The 25,824-nt window shown below is 42.0% G+C and overlaps 1 protein-coding gene across 5 annotated transcripts in view; it reads right to left on the minus strand.

Annotated features, from left to right (window-relative positions):
- The window catches only part of LOC129865387 (solute carrier organic anion transporter family member 1C1-like), a 61,644-nt gene extending 38,668 nt beyond the window's left edge, over nucleotides 1-22,976 (minus strand). For 2 of the 5 annotated variants that reach the window (XM_055938141.1, XM_055938139.1), the window contains exons 1-2: nucleotides 22,397-22,976; nucleotides 13,722-13,885 (exon numbers count right to left, since the gene is read on the minus strand). In XM_055938141.1, coding sequence (XP_055794116.1) covers nucleotides 13,722-13,871 — 150 coding nt within the window. In that variant the 5' untranslated portion in view covers nucleotides 13,872-13,885; nucleotides 22,397-22,976. Of the gene's footprint in view, nucleotides 1-13,721; nucleotides 13,886-19,620; nucleotides 19,883-22,396 lie in introns of those variants that run through there. The other 3 variants (XM_055938143.1, XM_055938140.1, XM_055938142.1) reach the window with 3 other exon arrangements.
- Nucleotides 22,977-25,824: the final 2,848 nt, after the last annotated feature.

Genomic DNA, 25,824 nt, shown 5'->3' on the forward strand with positions numbered 1-25,824 from the left:
ATAGGGACTCGTGACTCGGACTCGATCCGTAGCTTATGCCTACCCATACCATAACCCCACACCGCCACCATGGCGCACTCTGTTCACAACGTTGACATCAGAAAACCGCTCGCCCACACAATGCCATACACATGGTCTACGGTTGTGAGGCCGGTTGGACATACTGCTAAATTCTCTAAAATGACATTGGAGGTGGCTTATGGTAGAGAAATGAACATTCAATTCTCTGGCCAAAGCTCTGGTGGACATTCCTGCAGTCACCATGCCAATTGCACGCTCCCTCAAAACTTGAGACATCTGTCGCATTCTGTTGTGTGAGAAAACTGCACATTTTAGAGTAGCCTTATAATGTCCCCAGCACTAATATGAGTCTAATATGTTAGTATTTGTTGCCTACTGCATGCATTTTTACTAAACAGTATGTTCTAAATTGTATGTAGTATGATAAGTACACAGTACGCAGTTTTAGTAAGTAATAGTAATAGGCAAGATAGATTTTTGTTTTACACGGCTATGGACTGTCAGTCTTTGCATCCACTGTGTCTATGAATTTGAGAGTGGCTCCAACATTTCCCCAGGCCCATTGCCTATCAAAAAGGCAGTTTTTATTAAAGGAATTTAAAGAGATCCAGAAAGAACCATCTGACTTGTTCCTAATGTGCTCTGTTGAGAGAGCAACGTCAGTCACTTTTCATGTTTCACTATGGCAACAACGTTCGTTGGCAGGTATTGGATTGACTGACATACTTTCCAGAGTGCTTCAGGAGAAAACAACAGAAATCCATCACCTGAGAGTGTAGAACTGAACTAATATCCTTGGGATATGGACCACTACATTGGCTCTCTCCGGATATATTGTCCCCATCCATACAGTCAGCGGGGTTCTCCGTTCATCGTGCGGACAGGAAGAAGGAACTTTCCGGGAAACACAAGAGGTGGAGGAGTATGTCTCATGATTAACAACATGGTGTGATTGTGGTAACGTACAGGAATAACCAATCTGGAATACCTCGTCAAATTCCGACCACATTAGCTCCCAAGAAAGTTTTGGGGGGTTATATTCGCTGCCTTGTATATTCCCCACCAAGCCTACACAGCGACGGCTCTCAATGAACTACACTGAACTTCGTGCAAACTAGAAACTGCATATCCTGAGGCAGCACATGCTTGACCATTGTTACTCTCCCTTCCGGGATGACTACAAGGCCCTCCCCACCCTGCCTTCTGCAAGGGAATGGAAACACTTCAGGAAGTGAAGCTGAGCAAAGAGATCTATTCAATCCACTAATACTAAACATGTGCTTGTATCATAGAAACATCTCTGATTTTAGTATTTTGATCTTGAACAATGTCTATTAGAGGTATGGGTAGCGCCATCTTGAAATGGCATAGTAATGACTGACACCCATGCGCCATTGGTAGGAGTGAGAAAATTGGGAATTTTGGCATGGAGACTGAAACTGAATGCTGCCACCAGGTGGCGCCTCACCTCTACTGGACCTGAACGGTTTCTCACAACTTGACAGCTTTGTCAGGACAACAATATTAAGGTAAGAAAATGCATACAATTCGTTTTTATGTTGGTAATTATAATATGTACATTTTAGAGTATTTTTCCAGATTGATAAGATGAGTCTGTGAAATGAAATTTTGATAACAAGCCGAGTAGACAATCAGCCAAAATGAGACAAGGTGGCTACTTGATTTAGCTCTTGTCTTGTCTTTTGGGTGTTAATGTTTTTTTATTGATAACTGTACGAAATGAAATACTCATATTGACAATTTGACGAGTTTTGTCTTTAGGTATGAGCTAGACCTAGCTAAAACGAACTGGCTAACGCTAGTGATTAGATATGAAAATAGCTAGCTAGCCAGGCAAAAGAGAGGGCTGCTGCATGATTGCTATTTTACCAGTAACATTTATGATTCCCATATAGCTAGGTAGCTACAATAATTATTAGCTCGACAACTAGCTCCATAGCTAGATATGTAGATATATTATGTTTCTTTTTTATCTGTGATAGCTACGATTCCTAAAAATAGTATGCCTGCTGGCTGTTGATTGCAGCCTGAAGCCTAACCCTGATAACTTGTACAATTGCCTTCCATTCATGATTCCTTTTTTTGTGCTGCAGGGTAATCGTTAACGTAAACTCACCCCATTCCGTACAAATGTGCGTAACCGCGACATTCAAACGAGGCTACAAAGAAAACTAATGGGACTGTAGCGACTGTGTTGACTTCAAAATCGGGGGTGTGAACTAGGTTTCTATTCAAGCATTGATCGACATGGTAATGGCTCTATAGTATTGGAGAAAAGTTGAAAAAACTGACCCTCCGTTACAACATGACGTGTCATGTCGTAACGTACAGCACGCATAAAGCAACTATTTCTGTCTTACAATCTCTCTCCACCAGGTGCAGCACTTCTCTCATCGTTTAAAAACAAGAAATGGACAGTGACGTGGGGTAAGGGGGGGATACCTAGTCATTTTTTTTCGTCATCATTGCATGCGATCATCATTCTCAAAGCCGCAGTTTACTTCTAAGATCACTTTAGCACCGCCCTAAAAACCCGATTCAAATTCGACACAAACCTTCAAATAGGTATGTAATGACACATTATATAAACTCTTTATAGTGTTTTATTTACATTTTAGAGGCTATAAGGTGATAAGTTGGATAGATCGAGTGAAAAAAGCAATTTTCCCACATGACATCTGTCCTTCTCACTATAACGCATTAGTTTCGCTTCCCCACCCGCCATTTTTAAAAAGACCCGAAGGGGATCATTGCCTGCTTGAATTATGCAGAAACGGGCAGTATTTAGGTCATGTAATTGATTTTGTTGGAAAGGGGAGAAATTGTGCTTTACAATGGTATTGACATTACAATTGATCTGGAAGTATTACGTTTTTGGGGCACTAAAATAAGGGCAATTGTACGGACCAAGGCGATGTACGAGTTTACGTGAGATTACGTTACTTGGGGAAGAAGAGGATGAGATTGAAATGGAGGAGCCGGAGGTAGTTTAGAAGCCACCACATGATGCTGATGCCTCTCAGCCAAGCTTTTTGACTGGAAGGTAAATGTCAATGATGTATTATTACTATGTACTATTAGGCAGGGGTGAAAGTAAATGTCACTTATTCCCGGTATGGGACCTCCTATTTGCGCATGCGCTTCTTAAAAACATGTTATGGTCCTAATCAAAGAATTACATATAGAATCCCCATTAATTTAATTAGATTTCAATGGGCCTAATAGTCAAGATTTGTCATTTACGTTTTACAATGTATTAGGCTACCTTTTAATGTTGCATAAACACAACCAGTCATGATGTTTTCATTGGATTGTCATTACTTCAAAAGGCTCATGTAGGCTACCTGCGCACAGTACTCAGCGAAAATGATTCTTAAGCCTCATTTAGATATTTTTCTGATTATCATTTCTGACATTTGGTAAGCTATTTGTTAGTCAACTTGTCTATAATTAGATGTTGCTTCTCTTCTGTCAATACTTGATGCTCATCTAGAATACTACAATAAAGCCTTGTTCACCAGAATGATGTCATAAATCGATAGAATGATCAATGCATCATTAACAATCTAGTTGACATCGGTAAAGTCTTCCCTTTAATTTCTGATTCTCTCACAGAGCAAGGACATTTAGGGACCAGGGGACCAAATGACATCACTTGGACCAGTTTTAAGAAAATGAAAAGCTGTGAAAACGATCCAACATGTTTCTGATATTATTTCAGTTCGTCTTGGATGCATACTGTTAGCTTTTATGTCGCTGAAAGAAATTGCACGTTTGGATACACAACAGGTCCCTAAGTGCGCATTCGCATTCCCTCAAGATGCTGAAAGAAAGAAATCATATACAGTATCTCCACTCCTGTTCCTGAGACAAAATTAACATTCTATAATTTTACTGTGAGTAACACTAAATTCTACAGGAGTGAATATTATAATAGGCTACATGTGAGGCCTACAGTCAGTGTCCAGACTTAAGTAACTATTCCAACTATTAGGCTAATCATTCTGGCATCTATACAGTGCAATTTGATAAGCGCAAAGAAACATCACTTACAAATCACCAAAAAGCGTTATGAATGACATTCGGTGATTGGCATTCATTAGGCCTTAACAAGTCTTATAACCTGAATTGATGCGTAGACTGCTGTCAGCGCACGTCTCGGGCTCCGCCACTCATCTCTGCCTTGGCATAAATTGCTCTTTATCATCAAACCACACCGCATTTTGGAGCGCATTCCACAAGTTTTCAAGTCTATTCGCAAATGTTTCATGCAACTGACATGCAGTAATAACAAATAGTGTAATAGCCTACAGTTGTCTTCTAATCTATGTTTTAATTACTGTGATAGGCTCATGTGCTACCTGTACAGCGTACCCGCACTATTTATTTTGACGATACTCCGTATTGGATCATTCCGGCTAACTTTCACCCCTGCCTATATATAAATGAGGTCTATATTTTTGTAAATACTCCCTTTTCTCTCACCTCTCTCTCTCCAGGACACTGTGGTGGACTGTCAGCTCTCAGACCTTTGTGAGGAGGACGACACTATAGACATGTCACCTGAGCTCCACAGTGACAAGGATAGGCAGGGGCTGGAGAGATTGAACAACATGCTACTGAGGCTGTAAACAGGGCTGAGGGACAATCACACCCTTACAGGACACATACATAGATATACATGCCATACATAGCTAGATACTAGTAAAAGGTATGTTAGTCTTCACCCAGTAGCTCAGATTGTCACTGGTCATTTCCCCGTTCTTGCATGCTTATAATTCTGACTCTTCGAGTATTAGGCTATAGGCCTAGAGGAATTTATGTAAGAAGAAACTGAAGTTGTAAAAGACCATCATTGTTATTTTAGTATATTCCTTATTCTTATAATATTTTGTAATTCCAGTTCAATTTTGATGACAATATCCCTGAGATGAATGTTGTATAAAATGTTATGGTTATGAAAGGATGATGCAACTTGCACCTTGTTTTCAGGTTTGAATAAGACAATGTACCCCCTTATCCTTATTCTTTCAATAAAGTTATTGTTTTATTAATATTATATTATTTGTGTATGTCTTTATCAAATGTAAGATTAAATGCCATTTGTAATATGTTTTAATGCATATACAGTGGATGCGGAAAGTATTCAGACCCATTGACTTTTTACACATTTTGTTACGTTACAGCCTTATTCTAAAATTGATTAAAATGTAGTTTTTTTTCTCATCAATCTACACACAATACTCCATAATGACAAAGCAAAAAAAGTTTTCGAAATTTTTGCAAATGCATAAAAAAACTGAAATATCACATTTACATAAGTATTCAGACCCTTTACTAAGTACTTTGTTGAAGCACCTTTGGCAGTGATTACATCCTCGAATCTTCTTGGGTATGACGCCACAAGATTGGGACACCTGTATTTGGGGAATTTCTCCTCCCATTCTTCTCTGCAGATCCTCTCAAGCTCTGTCAGATTGGGGGGGGGGGGGGGGGGGGGGGGGTGCTGCACAGTTATTTTTTTCAGGTCTTTCCAGAGATGTTCGATTGGATTTTAAATCCGGGCTCTGGCTGAGCCACTGAAGGACATTCAGAGACTTGTCCAGAAGCCAATACTGCATTGACTTGGCTGTATGCTTACGGTCGTTGTCCTGTTGGAAGGTGAACTTTCACCTCAGTCTGAGGTTCTGAGCGCTCTGGAACAAGTTTTCATCAAGGATCTCTGTACTTTGCTCCGTTCATCTTTCCCTCGATCCTAATTAGTCTTCCAGTCCCTACCGCTGAGAAACATTCCCACAGCATGATGCTGCCAATAACATTCTTCACAGTAGGGATTGTACCAGGTTTCCTCCAGACGTCACGCTTGGCATTCAGGCCAGAGTTCAATCTTTGTTTCATCAGACCAGATAATCTTGTTTCTCAAGGTCTGAGAGTCTTTAAGTGCCTTTTGGCAAACTCCAAGCGGGCTGTCATGTGCCTTTTACTGAGGAGTGGCTTCCGTCTGGCAACTCTACCATAAAGGCCTGATTGGTGGAGTGCTGCAGAGATGGTTGTCCATCTGCAAGGTTTTCCCATCTCCACAGAGGAACTCTAGAGCTCTGTCAGAGTGACCATCGGGTTCTTGGTCACCTCACTGACCAAGGCCCTTCTCCCCCGATTGCTCATTTTGGCCAGGAAGCCAGCTCTAGGAAGAGTCCCAAACTTATTCCATTTAAGAATGATGGAGGCCACCGTGTTCTTGGGGACCTTCAATACTGCTGACATTTTTTGGTACCCTTCCCCAGATCTGTGCCTCGACGCAATCCTGTCTCGCAGTTCTCCAGACAATTCCTTCGACCTCATGGCTTGGTTTTTGCTCTGACATGCACTGTCAACAGTGGGACCTTCTATAGACAGCTGTGTGCCTTTCCAAATCCTGTTCAATCAATTGAATTTACCACAGGTGGACTCCAATCAAGTTGAAGAAACATCTCAAGGATGATCAATGGAAACAGGATGCACCTGAGCTAAATGTTTTGTCTCATAGCAAAGGGTCTGAATACTTACAGTACCAGTCAAAAGTTTGGACACACCTACTCATTCAAGGGTTTTTCTTTATATTTACTATTTTCTACATTGTAGAATAATAGTGAAGACATCAAAACTATGAAATAACAGATACGGAATCATGTAGTAACCAAACAAGTGTTAAACAAATCAAAATATATTTCATATTTGAGATTCTTTGCCTTGATGACAGCTTTGCACACTCTTGACATTCTCTCAACCAGCTTCACCTGGAATGCTTTTCCAACAGTCTTGAAGGATTTCCCACATATGCTGAGCACTTGTTGACTGCTTCTCCTTCACTCTGCGGTCCAACTCATCCCAAAACATCTCAATTTGGTGGAGGTCGGGTGATTGTGGAGGCCAGGTCATCTGATGCAGCATTCCATCACTCTCCTTCTTGGTCAAATAGCCCTTACACAGCATGGAGGTGCGTTGGGTCATTGCCTTGTTGAAACACGAATGATAGTCCCACTAAGCACAAACCAGATGGAATGGCGTATCATTGCAAAATTCTGTGGTAGCCATGCTGGTTAAACGTGCCTTCAATTCTAAATATATCACAGACATTGTCACCAGCAAAGCATCCCCACACCTCCTCCTCCATGCTTCACGGTGGGAACCACATCAAAAAAACAAAAATCTCACAGTTGGACTCATCAGACTAGAGGACAGATTTCCACCAGTCTAATGTCCATTGCTCATGTTTCTTGGCCCAAGAAAGTCTCTTCTTATTATTGGTGTCCTTTAGTTGTGGTTTCTTTGCAGCAATTTGACCATGAGGGCCTGATTCATGCAGTCTCCTCTGAATAGTTGATGTTGAGATGTGTCTGTTACTTGAAGTCTGTGAAGCATTTATTTGGGTCGCAAATTCTGAGGCTGGTAGCTATAATGAACTTATCCTCTACAGCAGAGGTAACTCTGGGTCTTCATTTCCTGTGGCAGTCCTCATGAGAGACAGTTTTATCATAGCGCTTGATGGTTTCTGTGACTGCACTTGAAGAAACGTTCAAAGTTCTTGACATTTTCTGGATTGACTGACCTTCATGTCTTAAAGTAATGATAGACTGTCGTTTCTATTTGCTTATTTGAGCTGTTCTTGCCATAATATGGACTTTGTCTTTTACCAAATAGGGCTATCTTTTGTTTACCACCCCTACCTTGTCATAACACAACTGATTGACTCAAATGCATTAAGAAGGAAAGAAAATCTACAAATTAACAAGCACACCTGTTAATTTAAATGCATTCCAGGTTACTACCTTATGAAGCTGGTTGAGAGAATGCCAAGAGACGGATTACCAGGATGTGTACTCGGACCATGTGCGGACCAACTGGCAAGTGTCATCACGGACATTTTCAACCTCTCCCTGACCGAGTTTGTAATACCTACATGTTTCCAGCAGACCACTGTGCCCAAGAAAGCGAAGGTAACCTGCCTAGATGACTACCCCCCCGTAGCACTCGGTAGCCATGAAGTGCTTTATAAGGCTGGTCATTGCTCACATCAACACCATCATCCCAGAATCCCTAGACGAACTCCAATTCGCATACCGCCCCAACAGATCCACAGATGTCGCAATCTCAATCGCACTCCACACTGCCCTTTCCCACCTGGACAAAAAGGAACACCTATTTGAGAATGCTGTTCATTGACTACAGATTAGCGTTCAACACCATATTGCCCACAAAGCTCATCACTAAGCTAAGGACCCTGAGACTAAACACCTCCATCTGCAACTGGATCTTGGACTTCCTGACGGGCCGCCCCCAGGTGGTAAGGGTAGGCAACAACACACCTGCCACACTGATCCTCAACACGGGGGCTCCTCAGGGGTGCGTGATTAGTCCCTTCCCTGTTCACCACGACTGCATGGCCAAGCACAACTCCAACACCATCATTAAGTTTGCTGACGACACAAGTGAGGTAGGCCTGATCACCGACAATGATGAAACAGCCTATAGGGAGGAGGTCAGAGACCTGGCAGTGTGGTGCCAGGACAACAACTTCTCCCTCAACGTGAGCAAGACAAAGGAGATTATCGTGGAATACAGGAAAAGTAGGGCTGATCACGGCCCCATTCACATCGACAGGACTATAGTGGAGCATGTAGAGATTTTCAGGTTCCTTGGTGTCCACATCACCAACAAACTATCATGGTCCAAACACACCAAGAATGTCATGAAGAGGGCACAGCAACTCCTTTTCCCCCTGAAGAGACTGAAAAGATTTGGCATGGGTCCCCATAACCTCAAAGTTCTACAGCTGCACCATCGAGAACATCCTGACCGTTTGCATCCCCGCCTGGTATGGTAACTGCTCGGCATCCGACCGTAAGTCGCTACAGATGGTAGTGCGTACAGCCCAGTACATCACTGGGGCCAAGCTTCTTGCCATCCAGGCCCTATATACTATTGTCAAAGACTCCAGTCCACCGGGGCCTCCCTACTGGCACAGCGATCTAAAGCACTGCATCGTAGTGCTAGAGGCATCACTACAGATCTAGGTTCGATCCTGGCCTGTGTTGCAGGCTAACGGGAGACCCATGAGGTGGCACATAATTGGCCAAGAGTCGTTCGGGTTAGGAAGGGTTTGGCCAGCTGGAATGTCCTTGTCCCATCGCGCTCTAGCGACTCCTTGTGGCGGCCGGGCGCATGCACGCTAACTTCGGTCGCCAGCTGTACGGTGTTTCCTCCGACACATTGGTGCGGCTGGCTTCTGGATTAAGCTAGCAGTGTGTCAAGAAGCAGTGTGGCTTGGCAGGGTCGTGTTTCGGAGGACGCATGGCTCTTGACCTTCGCCTCTCCTGAGTCCGTATGGGAGTTGCAGCGATGGGACAAGACTGTAACTACCAATTGGATATCACGAATTTGGGGAGAAAAAGGGGTAAAAAGTACCCAATTATTATTATTAAAAAAGGAAAAAGGCTGCTACCGCACAGCAAGCAGTAAGGCAGGTAGCCTAGTGGTTAGAGCATTGGGCCAGTAACCGAAAAGTTGCTGGATCGAATCCCCAAGCTGACAAGGTAAAATTCTGTCATTCTGCTCTTGAACAAGGCAGTTAACCCACTGTTCCTAGGCTGTTGTTGTAAATAAGAATTCTTAATTGACTTGCCTAGTTAATTAAAGGTTCAATTTAAAAAAGTGCCAAATCTAGTTCCAAAAGGCTCCGTAACAGCTTCTAGCCATAAGACTGCTGAACAATTAGTCAAATGGCCAGCTGGACTATTTGCATTGACCCCCCCTTTGTTTTTGTTTTTACACTGCTGCTACTTGCTGTTTTATCTATGCATAGTCACTTTACCCCTAAATACATGTACAAACTACCTCCAACAACCTGTAGCCCCGCACATTGACTCGGTACCGGTACCCCATGTATATAGCCTCATTATTGTTATTTTATTGTGTTACTTTTTTGATTTGTTATTTTTTTGTTTATTCAGTAAAAAGAATCTTAACTCTATTTTCTTAACTGCATTGTTGGTAGGGATAGGCGTCCCGTCAACGGGACAGTTGTAAATCATGCAGCGCCTTGTGTCACGATCGCAGATTTTAGAGAAACAACAAATGTTGGTATATATATAAGTGTCTTATATCGGCGGAAAGCTTAAATTCTTGTTAATATAACTGCACTGTCCAATTTACAGTAGCTATTACTGCGAAAAAATGCCATACTATTGTTTGAGGAGAGCTCCTAAAAAAACACTTTTTTCACCGCGATAGGTTTGATAAATTCACCTATGAAGGTGAAATATGTACTTATATTCTGAAATCTTGCTCTGATTTATCCTCCAAAGGGTCCCAGAGATAACATGAAGTGTCGTTTTGTTAGATAAAAATGTAATATCCTAAAAAGGTCCATATAGCATGCACGGTCGATTTTGTGTTTCCACTCGTTCAATTTGCAAAGAAAGGAATCTGTGAAAATCTCACCCTAAACATTGTTTCAACCAGTCAAATTACGTTCGTATGTATTCCTCAGAGATCCTAGAACGTAACCAGACTTCACTATATCATTAGGAGTGTAGTATATCCTATAGGACACCAAATTTGGTCAGAGAGCGATGCCTTCATGGCGCGCCGATGATGCGGGCAGTCTTCATTTGATTGACTGTAACTTTGTCAAATAAGCATTAATCGGAGAAATCCCGTAACTGTCGCACAATTTTGCTGCTAACCTTGTGCAACAGCAAGCCTTTTCCTTTTGGACAAAAATGGCAAGAATATGGAGAGTTATGAAGTTATGAAAACTGGATGTTTTGCAAATATTGAACTTACAATATGGCTACTAATACTGGAAAAGCTAAATCAAAGACCAAGTACACAGATTTGACAATATTCTTGTAGAAAAATGTTATTTCAATGTGAATGCGTCCTTCACGATTTGCCCAAATGTACCTGGGTGACTTCACACTAAATGTCATGTAGCTTGCTCATACTTCAAGTTATCAGTCTGAAATTTTGCACATACACTGCTGCTCTCTTGTGGACACCATCGGAATTACAACCAAGTGATGGCTGGATTTGGGACCATTCTGTTGCATTTTTTAAAAAATTGTTGTTTTTTTCTTTGTATTTTCTTCTACCAGATCTATTGTGTTATATTCTCCTACATCAATTCACATTTCCACAAATGTCAAAGTGTTTCCTTTCAAATGGTACCAAGAATATACATATCCTTGCTTCAGGGCCTGAGCTACAGGCAGTTAGATTTGGGTATGTCATTTTAGGCAAAAAAAATAAAAAGGGGGCTATCCCTAATACCCTGACTACACCACTCGAGTCGTCTGCGCGAGCGTGGCAAAATACATTTCGAAATCTATATTACTCAATTATTGCACCCACACTGCTCGCACTCGTCAACGAGCGTCTGCGTTGCCAAGGGCTAAAGTGAACCGACTGTCTCATGGTTCCAGTCTTCACTACCGACCGCTCTGGCCTCCCGGCTACAGCCACTATTAGCTCTCCCCCTCTCAGGTCCCCTTGTCCACTACTACAGCAGTGGCTCACCCCCTCTCTCTGCCAGTGATGACCCCTCCCCACCTCAGGCCCAGCCAGCGCATGACTGTTTCTCGCACAGTGACACACCCTCCCTCTCCACCAGTGACAAACTCCATCTTCGCCTCTGGTCCCACTCGTTCTGTGACCGCTACACTTGCAGTGCCTCACCTTCTCTGTCAGCGACGACTGCTCAGCCAGCTATATGTGCCTTCTGCTCTTGCTCCTCCAGCTGTGGCTTTGCCCCTATTCCTCACAGCTGTGACCTCTCAGTTCAGTGAGCCGATTGCCTCAATGTTCCAGTTTTCACTGCTGTCCGTAGCCCAGCCCTGCCCTCTTGCTCTCCATTCCCTCTTGACGGCAGACCTGGCTCTTCCTCCACCCAACACCCTCCACTTCAATTCAATTTGCATCCAGTCTTTTCCTCCCTTCGCCACGTGACCGCGGCAGCGTCTCTCCCCCTCTCTCTGCAAGTGAGGACCTCTCCTCAGCTCAGGTCCGTTCAGCACTATGAATGCTGCTCCAGCAAAGGCTCACCCACTCTCTGCCGACCACTCCCCACTTCAGGTCCCCCCGGCTTCCTCCCTGGCCTTCTTGTATTACAGAGACGTCGTCTGCTCAGCTCACCCTTCTCGCCGCTAGGATTTGGATGACTACTCCATTGTTATGGATCTGGCCGTTCGTTTTGGTGGCACTACAATCTACGAATGCCATTACCTGTTTTTGATTGCCACTGCCTCCTGACAGAACCACAACAGTGTACCTGATCCGGCTAACATCTACCCTCAGCCCTTACCACCCACTCACTTACTTCCAACAGCTCAGACAATCTCAACATGCCTCTCCCTCCGATCCACTGTTCATCACCAAATCTGGTTCCATTCCCATCTGAGACATATACTATCACTGTATGGCTATCCTGCTGATCAATTCTCAGGACTTCTCCTTCCATGTCGGAGCTGCATCCATGGCAACTTCGACACAGCATGCCAGACCATACAACTTCTCGCACGCTGGTCCTCTCAAGCCTCTCATTCCTACATCTGCTCTGACATCCACATCAGGAGAGCACACAACATGCTCATCTCTCAGAACATGCATTAACTCAAGCACTGTTTTCTAGTCCCTGCCTCCTTTCACGGACACCATCTACCTCAAGCACCGACTCCTACCCAACCAGCCAAAAAATAGTTTTTTCCCCTTGCCACAGTCGCTTCTGGTTGCTCTTCTGGGGTCTAAGGTTGGATCATTCCGTGGGCATCTCATCCATACGCTGTACTACCTCAACTATATTGCCAACCATTCAGCACCTGCAGTCCAGAACAACTCACTTCCTGTCCAGGGTCTGACTAATTTGGAGTTCTTGTTTTGGGGATTGCATCACTACAGCAGGCTAACTACCATGGCCTGTTGTCTACAAACCAAACTTTACAGAGACCCCCCCCCCCCCCAAAAAAGAAATGTCTGGTCCTTAAACTCGTGCAACCCCTCTCTTTTTCGCCTGGTTCTGCATGTCATGGAAAAGTTCCCATCCCAAATCGGAAAGAAAGGCTATCGAGGCCCAATGTCATTAAACAACATGGTTAGCTAACAGGGTAGGAGAAACATGTAACATCCACACATGGTCTCACTGACTCACTTGGTCAAAAAACATCCCTTGTCAGGTGACAGAGTTCAGTATGGCTGCTCTTCCTGCCACAATAGAGATATAGTATACCTAGAGAAAGTTCCAGGTAGAAGGATATAGGGATATAGGATCAGCTTTACCCCCCCCCCACTAAATGCTAACCTTAACAGGAGAGGAGGTATGCAGAGAGGAGAGGTGGAGAGAGGAGAGGTGGAGAGGAGGAAGGAGGCAGAGAGGAGAGGAGAGATAGGACTCTATTCAATCTGTATTGCTGAAGCGGTACCAATTGTGTGATTAAAAATGTAAAGGTAATTTCCAATTGCACCGACATAAATGCAGTCTCGGCTAATGCGGGAACATTGCCTTTAAATTTAAATCGTGCTGTAACACTGAACTTCCGTAATAGGGTTTGAATAGAGCCCTTAAGTGAGTCAGAGAAAGTCTGAGAGAGTCAGAGGCAAAGAAAATCAGAGCGCGACAGAGGGAGGCCTAGAGATTCTGATCGTACCTTGAGGCTGGAGCAGGAGGAGCGTTGCTCCCTTGTAGAGGAGCTGCCTCCGTTCTCTGTCGTCCCTCTCTCCTTGGCCACCGGCTCCATCCTAGACAGACGGCTCTCGTTTTCCTTGGGCAAAGTTCCCCTAATGAAATTCCTTGGCATTGATGCATGCAACCCTGCAAATAGATCATTCAAGCATGTGACCCAGATCTCTTTCTATCCAGAAAATAAGTGTGTTTGCAGCAGCATTGCTCCAGTCCGAAGGCTAGGAAGGCCAGTGAATTAAATTAGTTTTAAGAGTTTTTAGAACTGCAGTCCACGGGCAATAAATAAATAAAACAGTATTTTATTAGAAAAACAAATGTTTTAGTAGCATATCATAGATTAAGACTATATATTGAGATTTGACACACTTTGGGCAACAACAACAAAATATCTAAAGGGGAGACTGCCTAAGTCCTAGAATCTTGCTCCTACTTCCAGGAATGTATTGATGAATCATTAATTCAACCAAAGAGCCTTATACATGAGAGAACTATGTGATCTAGACGCAACCTGTCCAGAGCACCCACCCACCTCTCTCTCTCGATCTCGCTCTCACACTCACTCACTCACTCACACGCGCAGACACTCTCTTTCTCTCATCCATTTCCCCCTCTTTCTCTCTCTCACACTCTCCCCTCCTTCTCCCCCTTCCCTGTCTCTCAGGAAGCCTACAACCTTATGAATAGTAAATAGCTTCCCCTCATCACACTCAAATGATCCAATCCAGATAGAAATATACTGTAGCTGCAAGCAGCCATGCTGGGGTTCAAGCTTTGGCCCTGCAGTGTAACCATCAGGACAAATTGGACACATCATTCTTGGATGAGCTACAATATATATATATATATATATATATATATATATATATATATATATATATATACACACATACAAAAGTATATATATATATATATATATATATACACACATACAAAAGTATGTGGGCACCCCTTCAAATGAGTGGATTCAGCTATTTCAGTCACACCCGTTGCTGACAGGTGTATAACATCGAGGACACAGCCATGCAATCTCCATAGACAAACATTTGGCAGTAGAATGGCCTTACTCAGTGACTTTCAACGTTGCACCGTCATGGGATGCCACCTTTCCAACAAGTCAGTTCGTCAAATTTCTGCCCTGCTAGAGCTACCCCGGGCAACTGTAAGTGCTGTTATTGTTTAGTGGAAACGTCTAGGAGCAGCTCAACCGCGAAGTGGTAGGCCACACAAGCTCACAAAGAGTAAAAATCATCTGTCCTCAGTTGCTACACTCACTACCAAACTGGAAAGCAATGTCAGCACAATAACTGTTCATCGGGAGCTTCATGAAATGGGTTTCCATGGCGGAGCAGCCGCACACAAGATCATCATGTGCAATGCCAAGCGTTGGCTGGAGTGGTGTAAAGCTCACCGCCATTGGACTCTGGAGCAGTGGAAACATGTTCTCTGGAGTGATGAATAATACTTAACCATCTGGCAGTCCAACGGACTAATCTGGGTTTGGCGGATGCCAGGAGAATGCTCATGTAGTGTACTTCTGTACTTCTTACCACGTTTCCCAAATAACAGAACTCAAAATCAAACAAGATAATCTAATATGCTTTTGATAGATTTTGGACCATTTAGTGATGTTGACTACTTGAAACGTCTTCTACTCGAGAACAGCTTGACCGATCTGCACCAATATATTCCAAGACTATAGTTCAAACAACATAGGCGTTTCAAGCCAACAACACCACCATGAGGCCAAACAGAACCAAACTCTACAGGTTTGCTAGACTCACATAGCTGAGCATGTGTGCCAAATTCCATGACTTTGTCAAACAAATCAAGAGATTGTTCTTGCATATGTTGAGTCTTGACAGTGTTGGGTACATGTGTATCACGTTTTGTTTCAATACGAATAACCATGTCTGATTTATATGCATTTATGTGTCAGGTCACACCCACTTGAATGTTTATTGGTCAGTACCTGCCATGTTGTTTGAGATGCTAGCCTGGAAACACATGCGTTGTGAGACCTTGGTCCATAGATGCATTGTGAGACCTTGGTCCATAGATGCCATGTGTCAAGCTTCGTGCAGATTGGTCATTCGGTGCCAGAGGAGTAGTGTTTTAAGTGTTTTTAATCAAATTCCAAATGGCGGAAAATTCCTCATGGTGGACCTTATGGGCAAATTTGTTATTTGTGAGTAGAGGGACTTATGTACAGAATTTCAGGAGTCTAGCTCAAACGGGGTGAGGGGCGTGAGCTTTCAAAGTATGCATTTTAAAATGCTTGTTATAACGCCACCATGTGGCCAATTGGCCTGGCATTGCATGAGAGGGTGTGACCCTTTAACCATCATGCAAGGTTGCAACCTCCTGGGCCTGACGATCTCACAGGAATTTGCTTTTTATTCACCAATTCGGCAGAAGAAGGGAAATTATAATCAACTCAACAAATACAGTAATGTTTCACCCAGCTTCGCTGCTTGAACCCCTAATTAGAGTCGACCAAGTAATAACCCACCCTACCTCAGAGGAAAAGCACAATGCTGAAAAACTGATAACCAATTACTGTTAGGTCACTACAGCCATCCCACCTCACTCTGTGTCCAAACACCACACATATTGGATCCTTAATGAAACCAAATAAGGCTTTCTGTCATTAAACATGTCTCATTATCTTGTCCGTTATCTGGGATGTAACATGGTCATTATTTGATATTTACATTAGCTGATGAAAATTGACATGGAGCCGGGGAGCGAGAGCGAGACCTCCCCATTAGTCATGTGAGAGCGCTATGCTGCATACAGCATGGTAAGTAGCTGCAGGGTGTCACTCAGCAGGCGATCAGAGCCTAGTGTTGATTGCAAAAGGCTTTTCTCTCTCTGATAAGAAAACAAATTCACTGGTAGGCCTACAGTGCTTACTTACAGGTCCTGATACAGACCTGGATAAACAGTCTGTATTTGAAGCTGTGGCCCACATTGAGTGAATTACTCAGGTTAGTCATGAAATTAAATCTTTCCAGCAGCGCTTTAATAAAGAAAAACAATATTCTACTTGTTGAGCAGGAGGGAGAAGAGACGCCAGCACACCACGAGTGCAATGATGGCTAGCCTGGAAGGTCATTCTCAAAGGAGGAAGATAATAGAGACAAACATAAATTGATTCACACCATGGTAACCTGTTACAGCTATCCTCCAATCCAATCTCTATCTGACTAACTACAGACTACAGAACTCCATAGACTGGAGCTCATGACTGCTTTACCAGATGGGCAGTTCCAGAGCACTCCTGTCTCCAAGGATAAGCTTATTATATTTCACCAATTTAGTAGATCCTCAGTGTTGTTACAATAGGATACATTAAGTCTGATTCACTTTGAATGAGATCTTATTAAGTTATAGGAACTTGGACCTTTTTGACATATTTCTGCCTGGCTCTCTGCATGCCTAACACTGAGTCAGGATAAAATGCTGCTGATTAATCCCTTATCGACAAAGGAATCAGAATTGAACAGGATTAGTAGCCTAAATTCTTTAATCATATTTGAGAAAACAGAACAGAAATGCTGTTGTTACTTATTTTCTCACTGTAACTGGTACTGGGTTCAATCAGTAGCCTAGCTGTCATTTTGACTTTCCTTGGGAAATAATCACATTGACCACTTATTGATTTTTTTCCTGCGGATGAACAAACCTGCTATGTAAACCAAAAAGATGTAAGCACAAGGTGTAGGGCACAACATGTGCTCATAAATCTTTCCATTATATATATTGTTTTATGCTGTTATAGGTCTTCCTTCTACAAGCATGGACATGGCAACGACTTTGTGTGCATTTGCTCACAGCAAATTGGCTATTGTTACCTAGTGTTGATTTTTCAGTAACATTTCTAGTGTTGATTCAGGAGTTAAATTAACTCTGTAAGAGTGTTATTTTACAGTAGTGTAAAATAACCCCAGTGTTGGTGTTAATAACTAGTGTTGAGTGAGAGTGTGATTGTGTCAGTTTTACTGTGGAGAGAAAAACGTTCTCATCAAAACCAAGCCCATCATCAGATTTTCCAGCATGCTATACTGCAGCTACACATTTTGGGGATTTTTTTAGTATCTCGGTTTTTGCATTTACATTGATTGATTGATTGATTGATTGATTGATTGATTGATTGAATCTTATGCTACACAAAGATAACACATTTTTCTAAACCAATCCAATCAGTTAGTTAGATTTATTGCAGTTGTTCCAGTTTCAATGTTTTAGGTCGTCTCATCACAATGTCCCTAAACCTAACAGTCATTCTGAATGCAGGTTGTGGGAGAATAAAAATGCCAACTGTTGGATGGCCTAACATGCTGACCAAACCAGACGAAAGTGTGCGCCATCGCTCGCATGTTTGATTTTGTACCCCCACACCAGACACGATAAGGACACGCAGGCTCAAATATCAAAACAAACTCTGAACCAATTATATTAATTTGGGGACAGGTCGAAAAGCATTAAACATTTATGGCAATTTAGCTAACTAGCTTGCTGCTAGCTAATTTGTCCTGTGATATAAACATTGGGTTGTGATTTTACCTGAAATGCACAGTTCACTCGAAAAAGCAAGGCACACTGGAAAATTATATTGGAGGCGTGGTTTAGTGGGGGTGTGGCTTTCAATTCTTTGTTTTTAGCCACCTGTGAATGGAAGTGTTGTACCAGTCTAAGTGGTCTATGGTTATGTTAATTGAAAGTTTGAGCATGTCCACCGCCAGTCCTAAAGTCTTTGTAAATGCTAACATAACAGCTTTTGGCATTAAATATTTATAAATATTATTGTAATGTCCTTAATCCAAAACTAGTGATCTTGCCAAGAGGTCCTCTTCATGTAACGGTTAAAAATACTGCATAATGTACCACCATTAATGCAAACTATATTCACTTCCTACTGTTAAAAAGACGTATTGAGGTGTTATTGCTTTACACTAACAGTGTTAATTCCTTAACTGAGAAAGTGTAACAGCACTAAGCACAGTGTTAATTTAACACTGTAAAGTGTGGACTCGTATAGACATTTACCAATGTCAGTGTTGATTTAACACTGGGGAAGAGAGAGAGAGAGAGAGAGAGAGAGAGAGAGAGAGAGAGAGAGAGAGAGAGAGAGAGAGAGAGAGAGAGAGAGAGAGAGAGAGAGAGAGAGAGAGAGAGAGAGAGAGAGAGAGAGAGAGAGAGAGAGAGAGAGATTATGAGAAATGATGTCCAAACATATAGTGGTCCCTATAAACTTGGGGCTGCCATGAATTTGACAGTATCTTACAGGCAAAAAAAATTGTATTTCATATTACAGTACACATAATATAAATACAGTATCAAAACAAGTACTGTGTGATGACACACGGTACAATTCTGTAAAATTGTCTGTATTATACTGTGAAAAAGTAAATGCTACCGTAATCCGAATGAATGAATGGATGAATGAATATAATTAATTGAGGGGAGAGGTTTGTATTTTACTGTAATTACAAGGGATTGGTGCAAGCAGGTTGGCTACTTGATAAAGTGTTTACACATTACAACATATTAATGAATATTAGTTTTTTAAAATATCACTTGCACTTCTAGATGCTTAAACTGGCACCGACTACACAGCAAAACAGACCAAAAGGACATGGAAAAAATGCTCAACCATTTATGGTTTAAGACTTAATCTGCCACTCTAATCTGCCCCCTATACAGTGCTTCAGAAAGTATTCACACCCCTTTACTTTTCCCACATTGTGCTGTGTTACAGCCTGAATTTAAAATAGATTCCATTTAGATTTGTCACTGGCCTATACACAATAAATCAAATCGTATTTGTGAAATGCGCCGAATAAAACAGGTATAGACCTTACCGTGAAATGCTTACTTACAAGCCCTTAACGAACAAAGCAAGTAAGAAATTGATAAGAGAATTTTGTTCTCCAGGTACATAACCCAATTTAATTGTATTACTCAGTCTGCAAACCAGAATTTGTAAGATCCTGGTCGAATGAAACAGACGGAGGTCCAGCTACAATAGATAATCAAAAAGGTTTATTCACGGGAACGTCCTAAAGTCAGGAATACAAAACAATTCATTTTATACTGACTTCTCACGCCCACACATTCACACAACCATATGCACACACACACACACACACACACACACACACACATGCATACAAACAGACGCACACACACACACACACATGCATACAAACAGACGCACACACATGTCCTGCTACCCAGCCGCCAGAGATTAGTGACCTTGTCCTTGAAACATATTCCCTGTTCTTCTCCCAAATCTCTAGTCAGGTCGGCACCAAGCTCAGACAGTCTGTGTTTATAATACCATAAAGACATATTGTCTTTACCCTAATTCTGACTAGACTACACATTTATTGATTATGATGTTATACATTCTAATCACTTCCATACAATTATATGTTTCAGGGCGGAATATTCTAATCATTCAATTAACCGATAATTCTCACCTAACAGAAACATTTGCTAAATAAACTAAAAGAAAAATAGTAACACAATAAAATAACAATAACATGGCTACATAAAAGGAGTACTGGTACCGAGTCAATATGCAGGGGTTTGGGTTAGTCGAGCTAATTGAGGTAATATGTACAGTGCATTAAATTCATTTCTTTACTCTTCAATCTACAATCAATACCCCATAATGAGAAAGCAAAAACAGGTTTTTAGACATTTTTGCAAATGTATTAAAAATGTTAAACTGAAACATCACATTTGCATAAGTATTCAGACACTTTACTCAGTACTTTGTTGAAGCACCTTTGGCAGTGATTCCAGCCTCGAGTCTTCTTGTGTATGACGCTACAAGCTTGGCACACTTGTATTTGGGGAGTTTCTCCCATTCTTCTCTGCAGATCCTCTCAACCTCTGTCAGGTTGGACGGGGAGCGTTGCTGCACAGCTGTTTTCAGTCTCTCCAGAGAAGTTCGATTAGTTCAAGTCCGGGCTCTGGCTGGGCCACTCAAGGACATTCAGAGACTTGTCCCGAAGCCACTCCTGCGTCGTCTTGGCTGTGTGCTTAGGGTAGCTTAGCATCCGATTCATCGGTCCACTTCCGTATTGAGCGCGTCACTAGTACTTCCTGATTGAGTTTTTGCTCGTAAGTAGGATTCAGGAGGATAAAGTTATGGTCAGATTTGCCAAATGGGCGACGGAGAGGAGAGCTTTGTGTGTGGAGTAAAGGTGATCCAGAGTTTGTTGTTTTGTCTCTAGTTGCACATGTGACATGCTGGTAGAAATTAGGTAACACTGATTTCTGTTTTCCTGCATTAAAGTCCCCGGCCACAAGAAGCGCCACCTCTGGATAAGCAGTGTCTTGTTTGCTTATGGCCTTATACAGCTCGCTGAGTGCGGTCTTAGTGCCAGCATTGATTTGTGGTGGTAAATAGACAGCTACGAAGAATATACTCTTTCGGTAAATAGTGTGGTCTACAGATTATTGTGAGGTACTCGAACGCAGGACGCAGCAAAACCTTTAGACCTCCTAATATTACAGATTGCGTACCAGCTGTTGTTGGTAAAGAAACACCCCCCCCCCCCCCCGATCTTACTGGAGGCTGCTATTCTGTCTAGCCGATCCACAGAAAACCCAGCTAACTGTATATTATCAATGTCCTTGCTCAGCCACGACTCTGTCAAATATAGGATATTATAGTTTTTAATAGGTACCATAGACTTGTATTGGATTTGTGCCACAAATATTGTACAATCCAGGTGTGCAAAATCTAGAGATTTGCCCAGTAAGACTCACAGCTGTAATTGCTGCCAAAGGTGATTCTAACATGGATTGAATACTTATGTCAGCAAGATATATTAGTGTCTTATTTTTCATCTATTTTTTACAAATGTTAGCATTTTTTTTCCACTTTGAAATTACAGAATATTTTGTGTGGATCATTGACCCCAAAAAATCACAATTAAATCAATTTTAATCCCACAACAAAATGTGGGAAAAAAATCTAAGGGTGTGAATACTTTCTGAAGGCACTGTACATTTTGAATTGATGAAGCACTTTAAATACATACGAGTTAAATTGTTGCAGCATCCTCACCCAGGGGTGCAACAAATATAGTCTCTTACAAAGCACAGATCAAAATATGTTAATGAGCCAAACGCTCTAACCACTAGGCTACCTGCTGCCATATATGGTAGGGCACTGTATTCGGTGGGGTGGAATTACAGTACCATTCGAAATACAGCAATTTCCCACAATGCACCATCATTTACAGTATGCTGCAGTGAAAGATTTCAGATTTTTTTTACTGTTGATAATACCTCAAATTACTGTATAATTTATAGTTTTTTTGTTACAGTGTAGGTAGGCAGGTTCCTCACTTAAATTCACTGTGAATCTTTGATGCATAAAAAGCTAAAATTACATGATTTGTGATGGGTACGAGTCATAGCTTTCCAAACACTGAATTCAAAACACACTCTGACTAAGTAGCCTAAATAAATAAACGCTAACTAAAATATAGTTGTCTTCCTGGTCGAACTATCTGACAGCTTCGGGTCTATTCCAGCTGTGATGCTCAGTATAAGTAAAGCGTCACTACAAAAGCTATCAAACACTTGTGTAGGAGAAAGAAATGTTGAGTCACTTACCAAGTCTACCATGAAACAATCGCCCTATATCTCCCAATGTGGTAATAGAACAACCTATGACAAAAACGCGCGTAATATTCCCGGTGGCAGAGAGTTTGGACAGCGCAGAGTGCGCGGCAGATGTCTCGAGCTCAGGGAAAACTTCTCATATGGATGAAGGGCAGTAAAGCCACCGGTTATTAAAGGTCATAGAAGAAGGTATTTCTCAAAAGTTCTTCTTCCCGCCTCTTGTCATCATCACAGTTCCAATTATCTAAATATTTGACCTCTATCAGACCGAGTTTTCACAACGTTCTCGCTGAGAAATTAAACAGTTTGGAACCTAAATGTGTTTGTGCAACCCTACACTGCTTGTAGAATTTAGCTCACGCACGTGATAACACTTGAAAGGGAGAAAAGCAGAGCGCGCGGTATGGTGATATATGTATCCTAGTTCCAGAATTGATTCGCTCCAACGCAAAGCTTCTCAATGGACAAAAAGACTAACGAAAATAAAACACCGTGCCGGGGTTATGTTGTTTTGAATTTGTTAACCGTTATTAGGTTGTGATTGAAAAGAGGTGAAGTGATGGTAAAGTCGTTCATTTTCAAAGGGGCGTTGCGGTGTTGGGCATGATCCTTTCACACAAGTTTAATACCAAAACATGTTCTAAGAATCCTAAATCATGCCAGACACTATTTAGCATGTGACGTCTGCAATGCAAGTTTGATGTCAGTGAGAGAAACAACAAGGCAAACAGATGTTATTGTGTGTAGAATTGTTACATAGAATTGTCACATAACAAGGCATAATACACCATAACAATTCTACTTATATAAAGTAGCCTAGTCCATATTATAATCTGGGTGGTTTGAGCCCTGAATGCTGATTGGCTGACAGCCATGGTATATTTAAGCAATAAGGCACGGGGGAGTGTGGTATATGGCCAATATACCACGGCTAAGGGCTGTTCTTAGGCATGATGCATTGGCCATATACCACATATACCACAAACTCCTGAGGTTGTAATCAGTAATGTAACTTTTGGATTACCCAAACTCAAGTAACGCAATCTGATTACTTTGTTAGCTTTGGATTACTTTCCCATTAAGAATCAAAATCACCTTTATTCGCCAAGTACATTTACATATACTCAGAATTTTACTTGGTGATATGGTGCTGCTAGTGATAGACAACATTTAGAGACATACAGTTGTTCGGTATATGTCTCATCCCAAATCCTGATGTTACCAGGTTCTGACCACTAGATGATGCTGTTCCTGCTATTATCCCCCAACGTTAAAGGGATAGTTCCCCCACATTATGAAATTACATCGGTTTCCTTGCCATGTAAGCAATCTATTGACAAGTGTATGACAACAACCCATGCTTTGGTTTTGTTGGCCACTATTTCAAATGGTAACTTTTTTGCATTTGTGGCACAAATCCAATACAAGTCAATGGTACCTACAGTGCCTTCGGGAAGTATTCAGACCTCTTGACCTTTTCCACATTTTATTAGGTTACAGCCTTATTGTAAAATGTATAAAATCGTTTTTCCCCCCTCATCGGTCTACACACAACACCCCATGATCAAAGCAAAAATAATTGTAGACATTTTTGCTAATTCATAAAAAATAAAAAATGAAATATCATATTTACATAAGTATTCAGACCCTTTACTCAGTACTTTATTGGAGCACCTTTGGCAGCGATTACAGCGTTGAGGCTTCTTGGGTATGACTCTACAAGCTTGGCACACCTGCATTTGGGAAGTTTCTCCCATTCTTCTCTGCAGATCCTCTCAAGCTCTGTCAGGTTGAATGGGGAGCGTTGCTGCACAACTATTTTCAGGTCTCTCCAGAAATGTTAGATCAAGTTCAAATCCGGGCTCTGGCTGGGTCACTCAAGGACATTCAGAGACTTGTCCCGAAGCCACTCCTGTGTTGTCTTGGCTGTGTCTTGTCCTGTTGGAAGGTGAACCTTCGCCCCAGTCTGTGGTCCTGAACACTCTGGAGCAGGTTTTCATTAAGGATCTCTCTGTACTTTGCTCTGTTAATCTTTTTCTCGATCCTGCCTAGTCTCCCAGTCCCTGCCGCTGAAAAACATCCCCACAGCATGATGCTGCCACCACTATGCTTCACCGTAGAGATGGTGCCAGGTTTCCTCCAGACGTGACGCTTAGCATTCAGGCCAAAGAGTTCAATCTTGGTTTCATCAGACCAGAGAATCTTGTTTTGCATGGTCTGAGAGTCTTTAGGTGCCTTTTGGCAAACTCCAAGCGTACTGTCATGTGCCTTTTACTGAGGAGTGGCTTCCGTCTGGCCACTCTACCATAAAGGCCTGATTGGTGGAGTGCTGCAGAGATTGTTGTCCTTTTGGAAGGTTCTCCCATCTCCACAGAGGAACTCTAGAGCTCTGTCAGAGTGACCATCGGGTTCTTGGTCACCTCCCTAACCAAGGCCCTTCTCCCCCGATTGCTCAGTTTGGCCGGGCGGCCAGCTGTAAGAAAAGTCTTGATGGTTCCAAACTTCTTCCATTTAAGAATGATGGAGGCAACTGTGTTCTTGGGTACCTTCAATGCTGCAGAAACGTTTCGGTACCCTTTCCCAGATCTGTGCCACGACACAATCCTGTGTCGGAGCTCTAAGGACAATTCCTTTGACCTCATGGCTTGGTTTTTGCTCTGACAGGCACTGTCAATTGTGGGACCTTATATAGACAGGTGTGTGCCTTTCCAAATCATGTCCAATCAATTGAATTTATCACAGTTGGACTCCAATCAAGTTGAAGAAACATCTCAAGAATGGTCAATGGAAACAGGGTGCACCTGAGCTCAATTTCGAGTCTCATAGCAAAGGGTCTGAATACTTATGTAAATAAGGTATTTCTGTTTTTTATTTTTAATACATTTGCACACGTTTCTAAACCTGTTTTTGCTTTGTCATTATCGGGTATTGGGTGTAGATTGCTGAGGAAATATTTGTACTTAATCCTTTTTAGAATAAGGCTGTGATGTAACAAAATGTGGCACTGTATATTAGCATTTTCAAGCTTCATGTTCAAATCATCATGAAAGTATCTAAACATTTATTGTGTAACTCAATCATGTTACTTATAGATGATTTGGAAATTAAGCAAAACAATGCTAATAAAGGTATCATTGACTTGCATTGGACAAAGTGGCCAGAGAAAACCAAAGCATGGGTTGCTGTCATACCTTGTCCATAGACTGCTTACAGGGTAAGGAAACCAATATGTCATTTTGTAATTTGGGTGAACAATCCCTTTAAAATTGAGAAGAGGGGGTTCTTTAAAAATCACCTAATAGCAGGAACAGCACCAATCTGAGATGGTGGGTGTCATGGCTTGCTGAAATGACATGGAACGACCCAGTAGCAAACAGACAGCACGGTATATTAGAAGTTGGATGTGTGTCATTATGTAA

The sequence above is a fragment of the Salvelinus fontinalis genome, chromosome 11, assembly GCF_029448725.1.
Source record: "Salvelinus fontinalis isolate EN_2023a chromosome 11, ASM2944872v1, whole genome shotgun sequence".
Lineage (NCBI taxonomy): Eukaryota > Metazoa > Chordata > Actinopteri > Salmoniformes > Salmonidae > Salvelinus > Salvelinus fontinalis.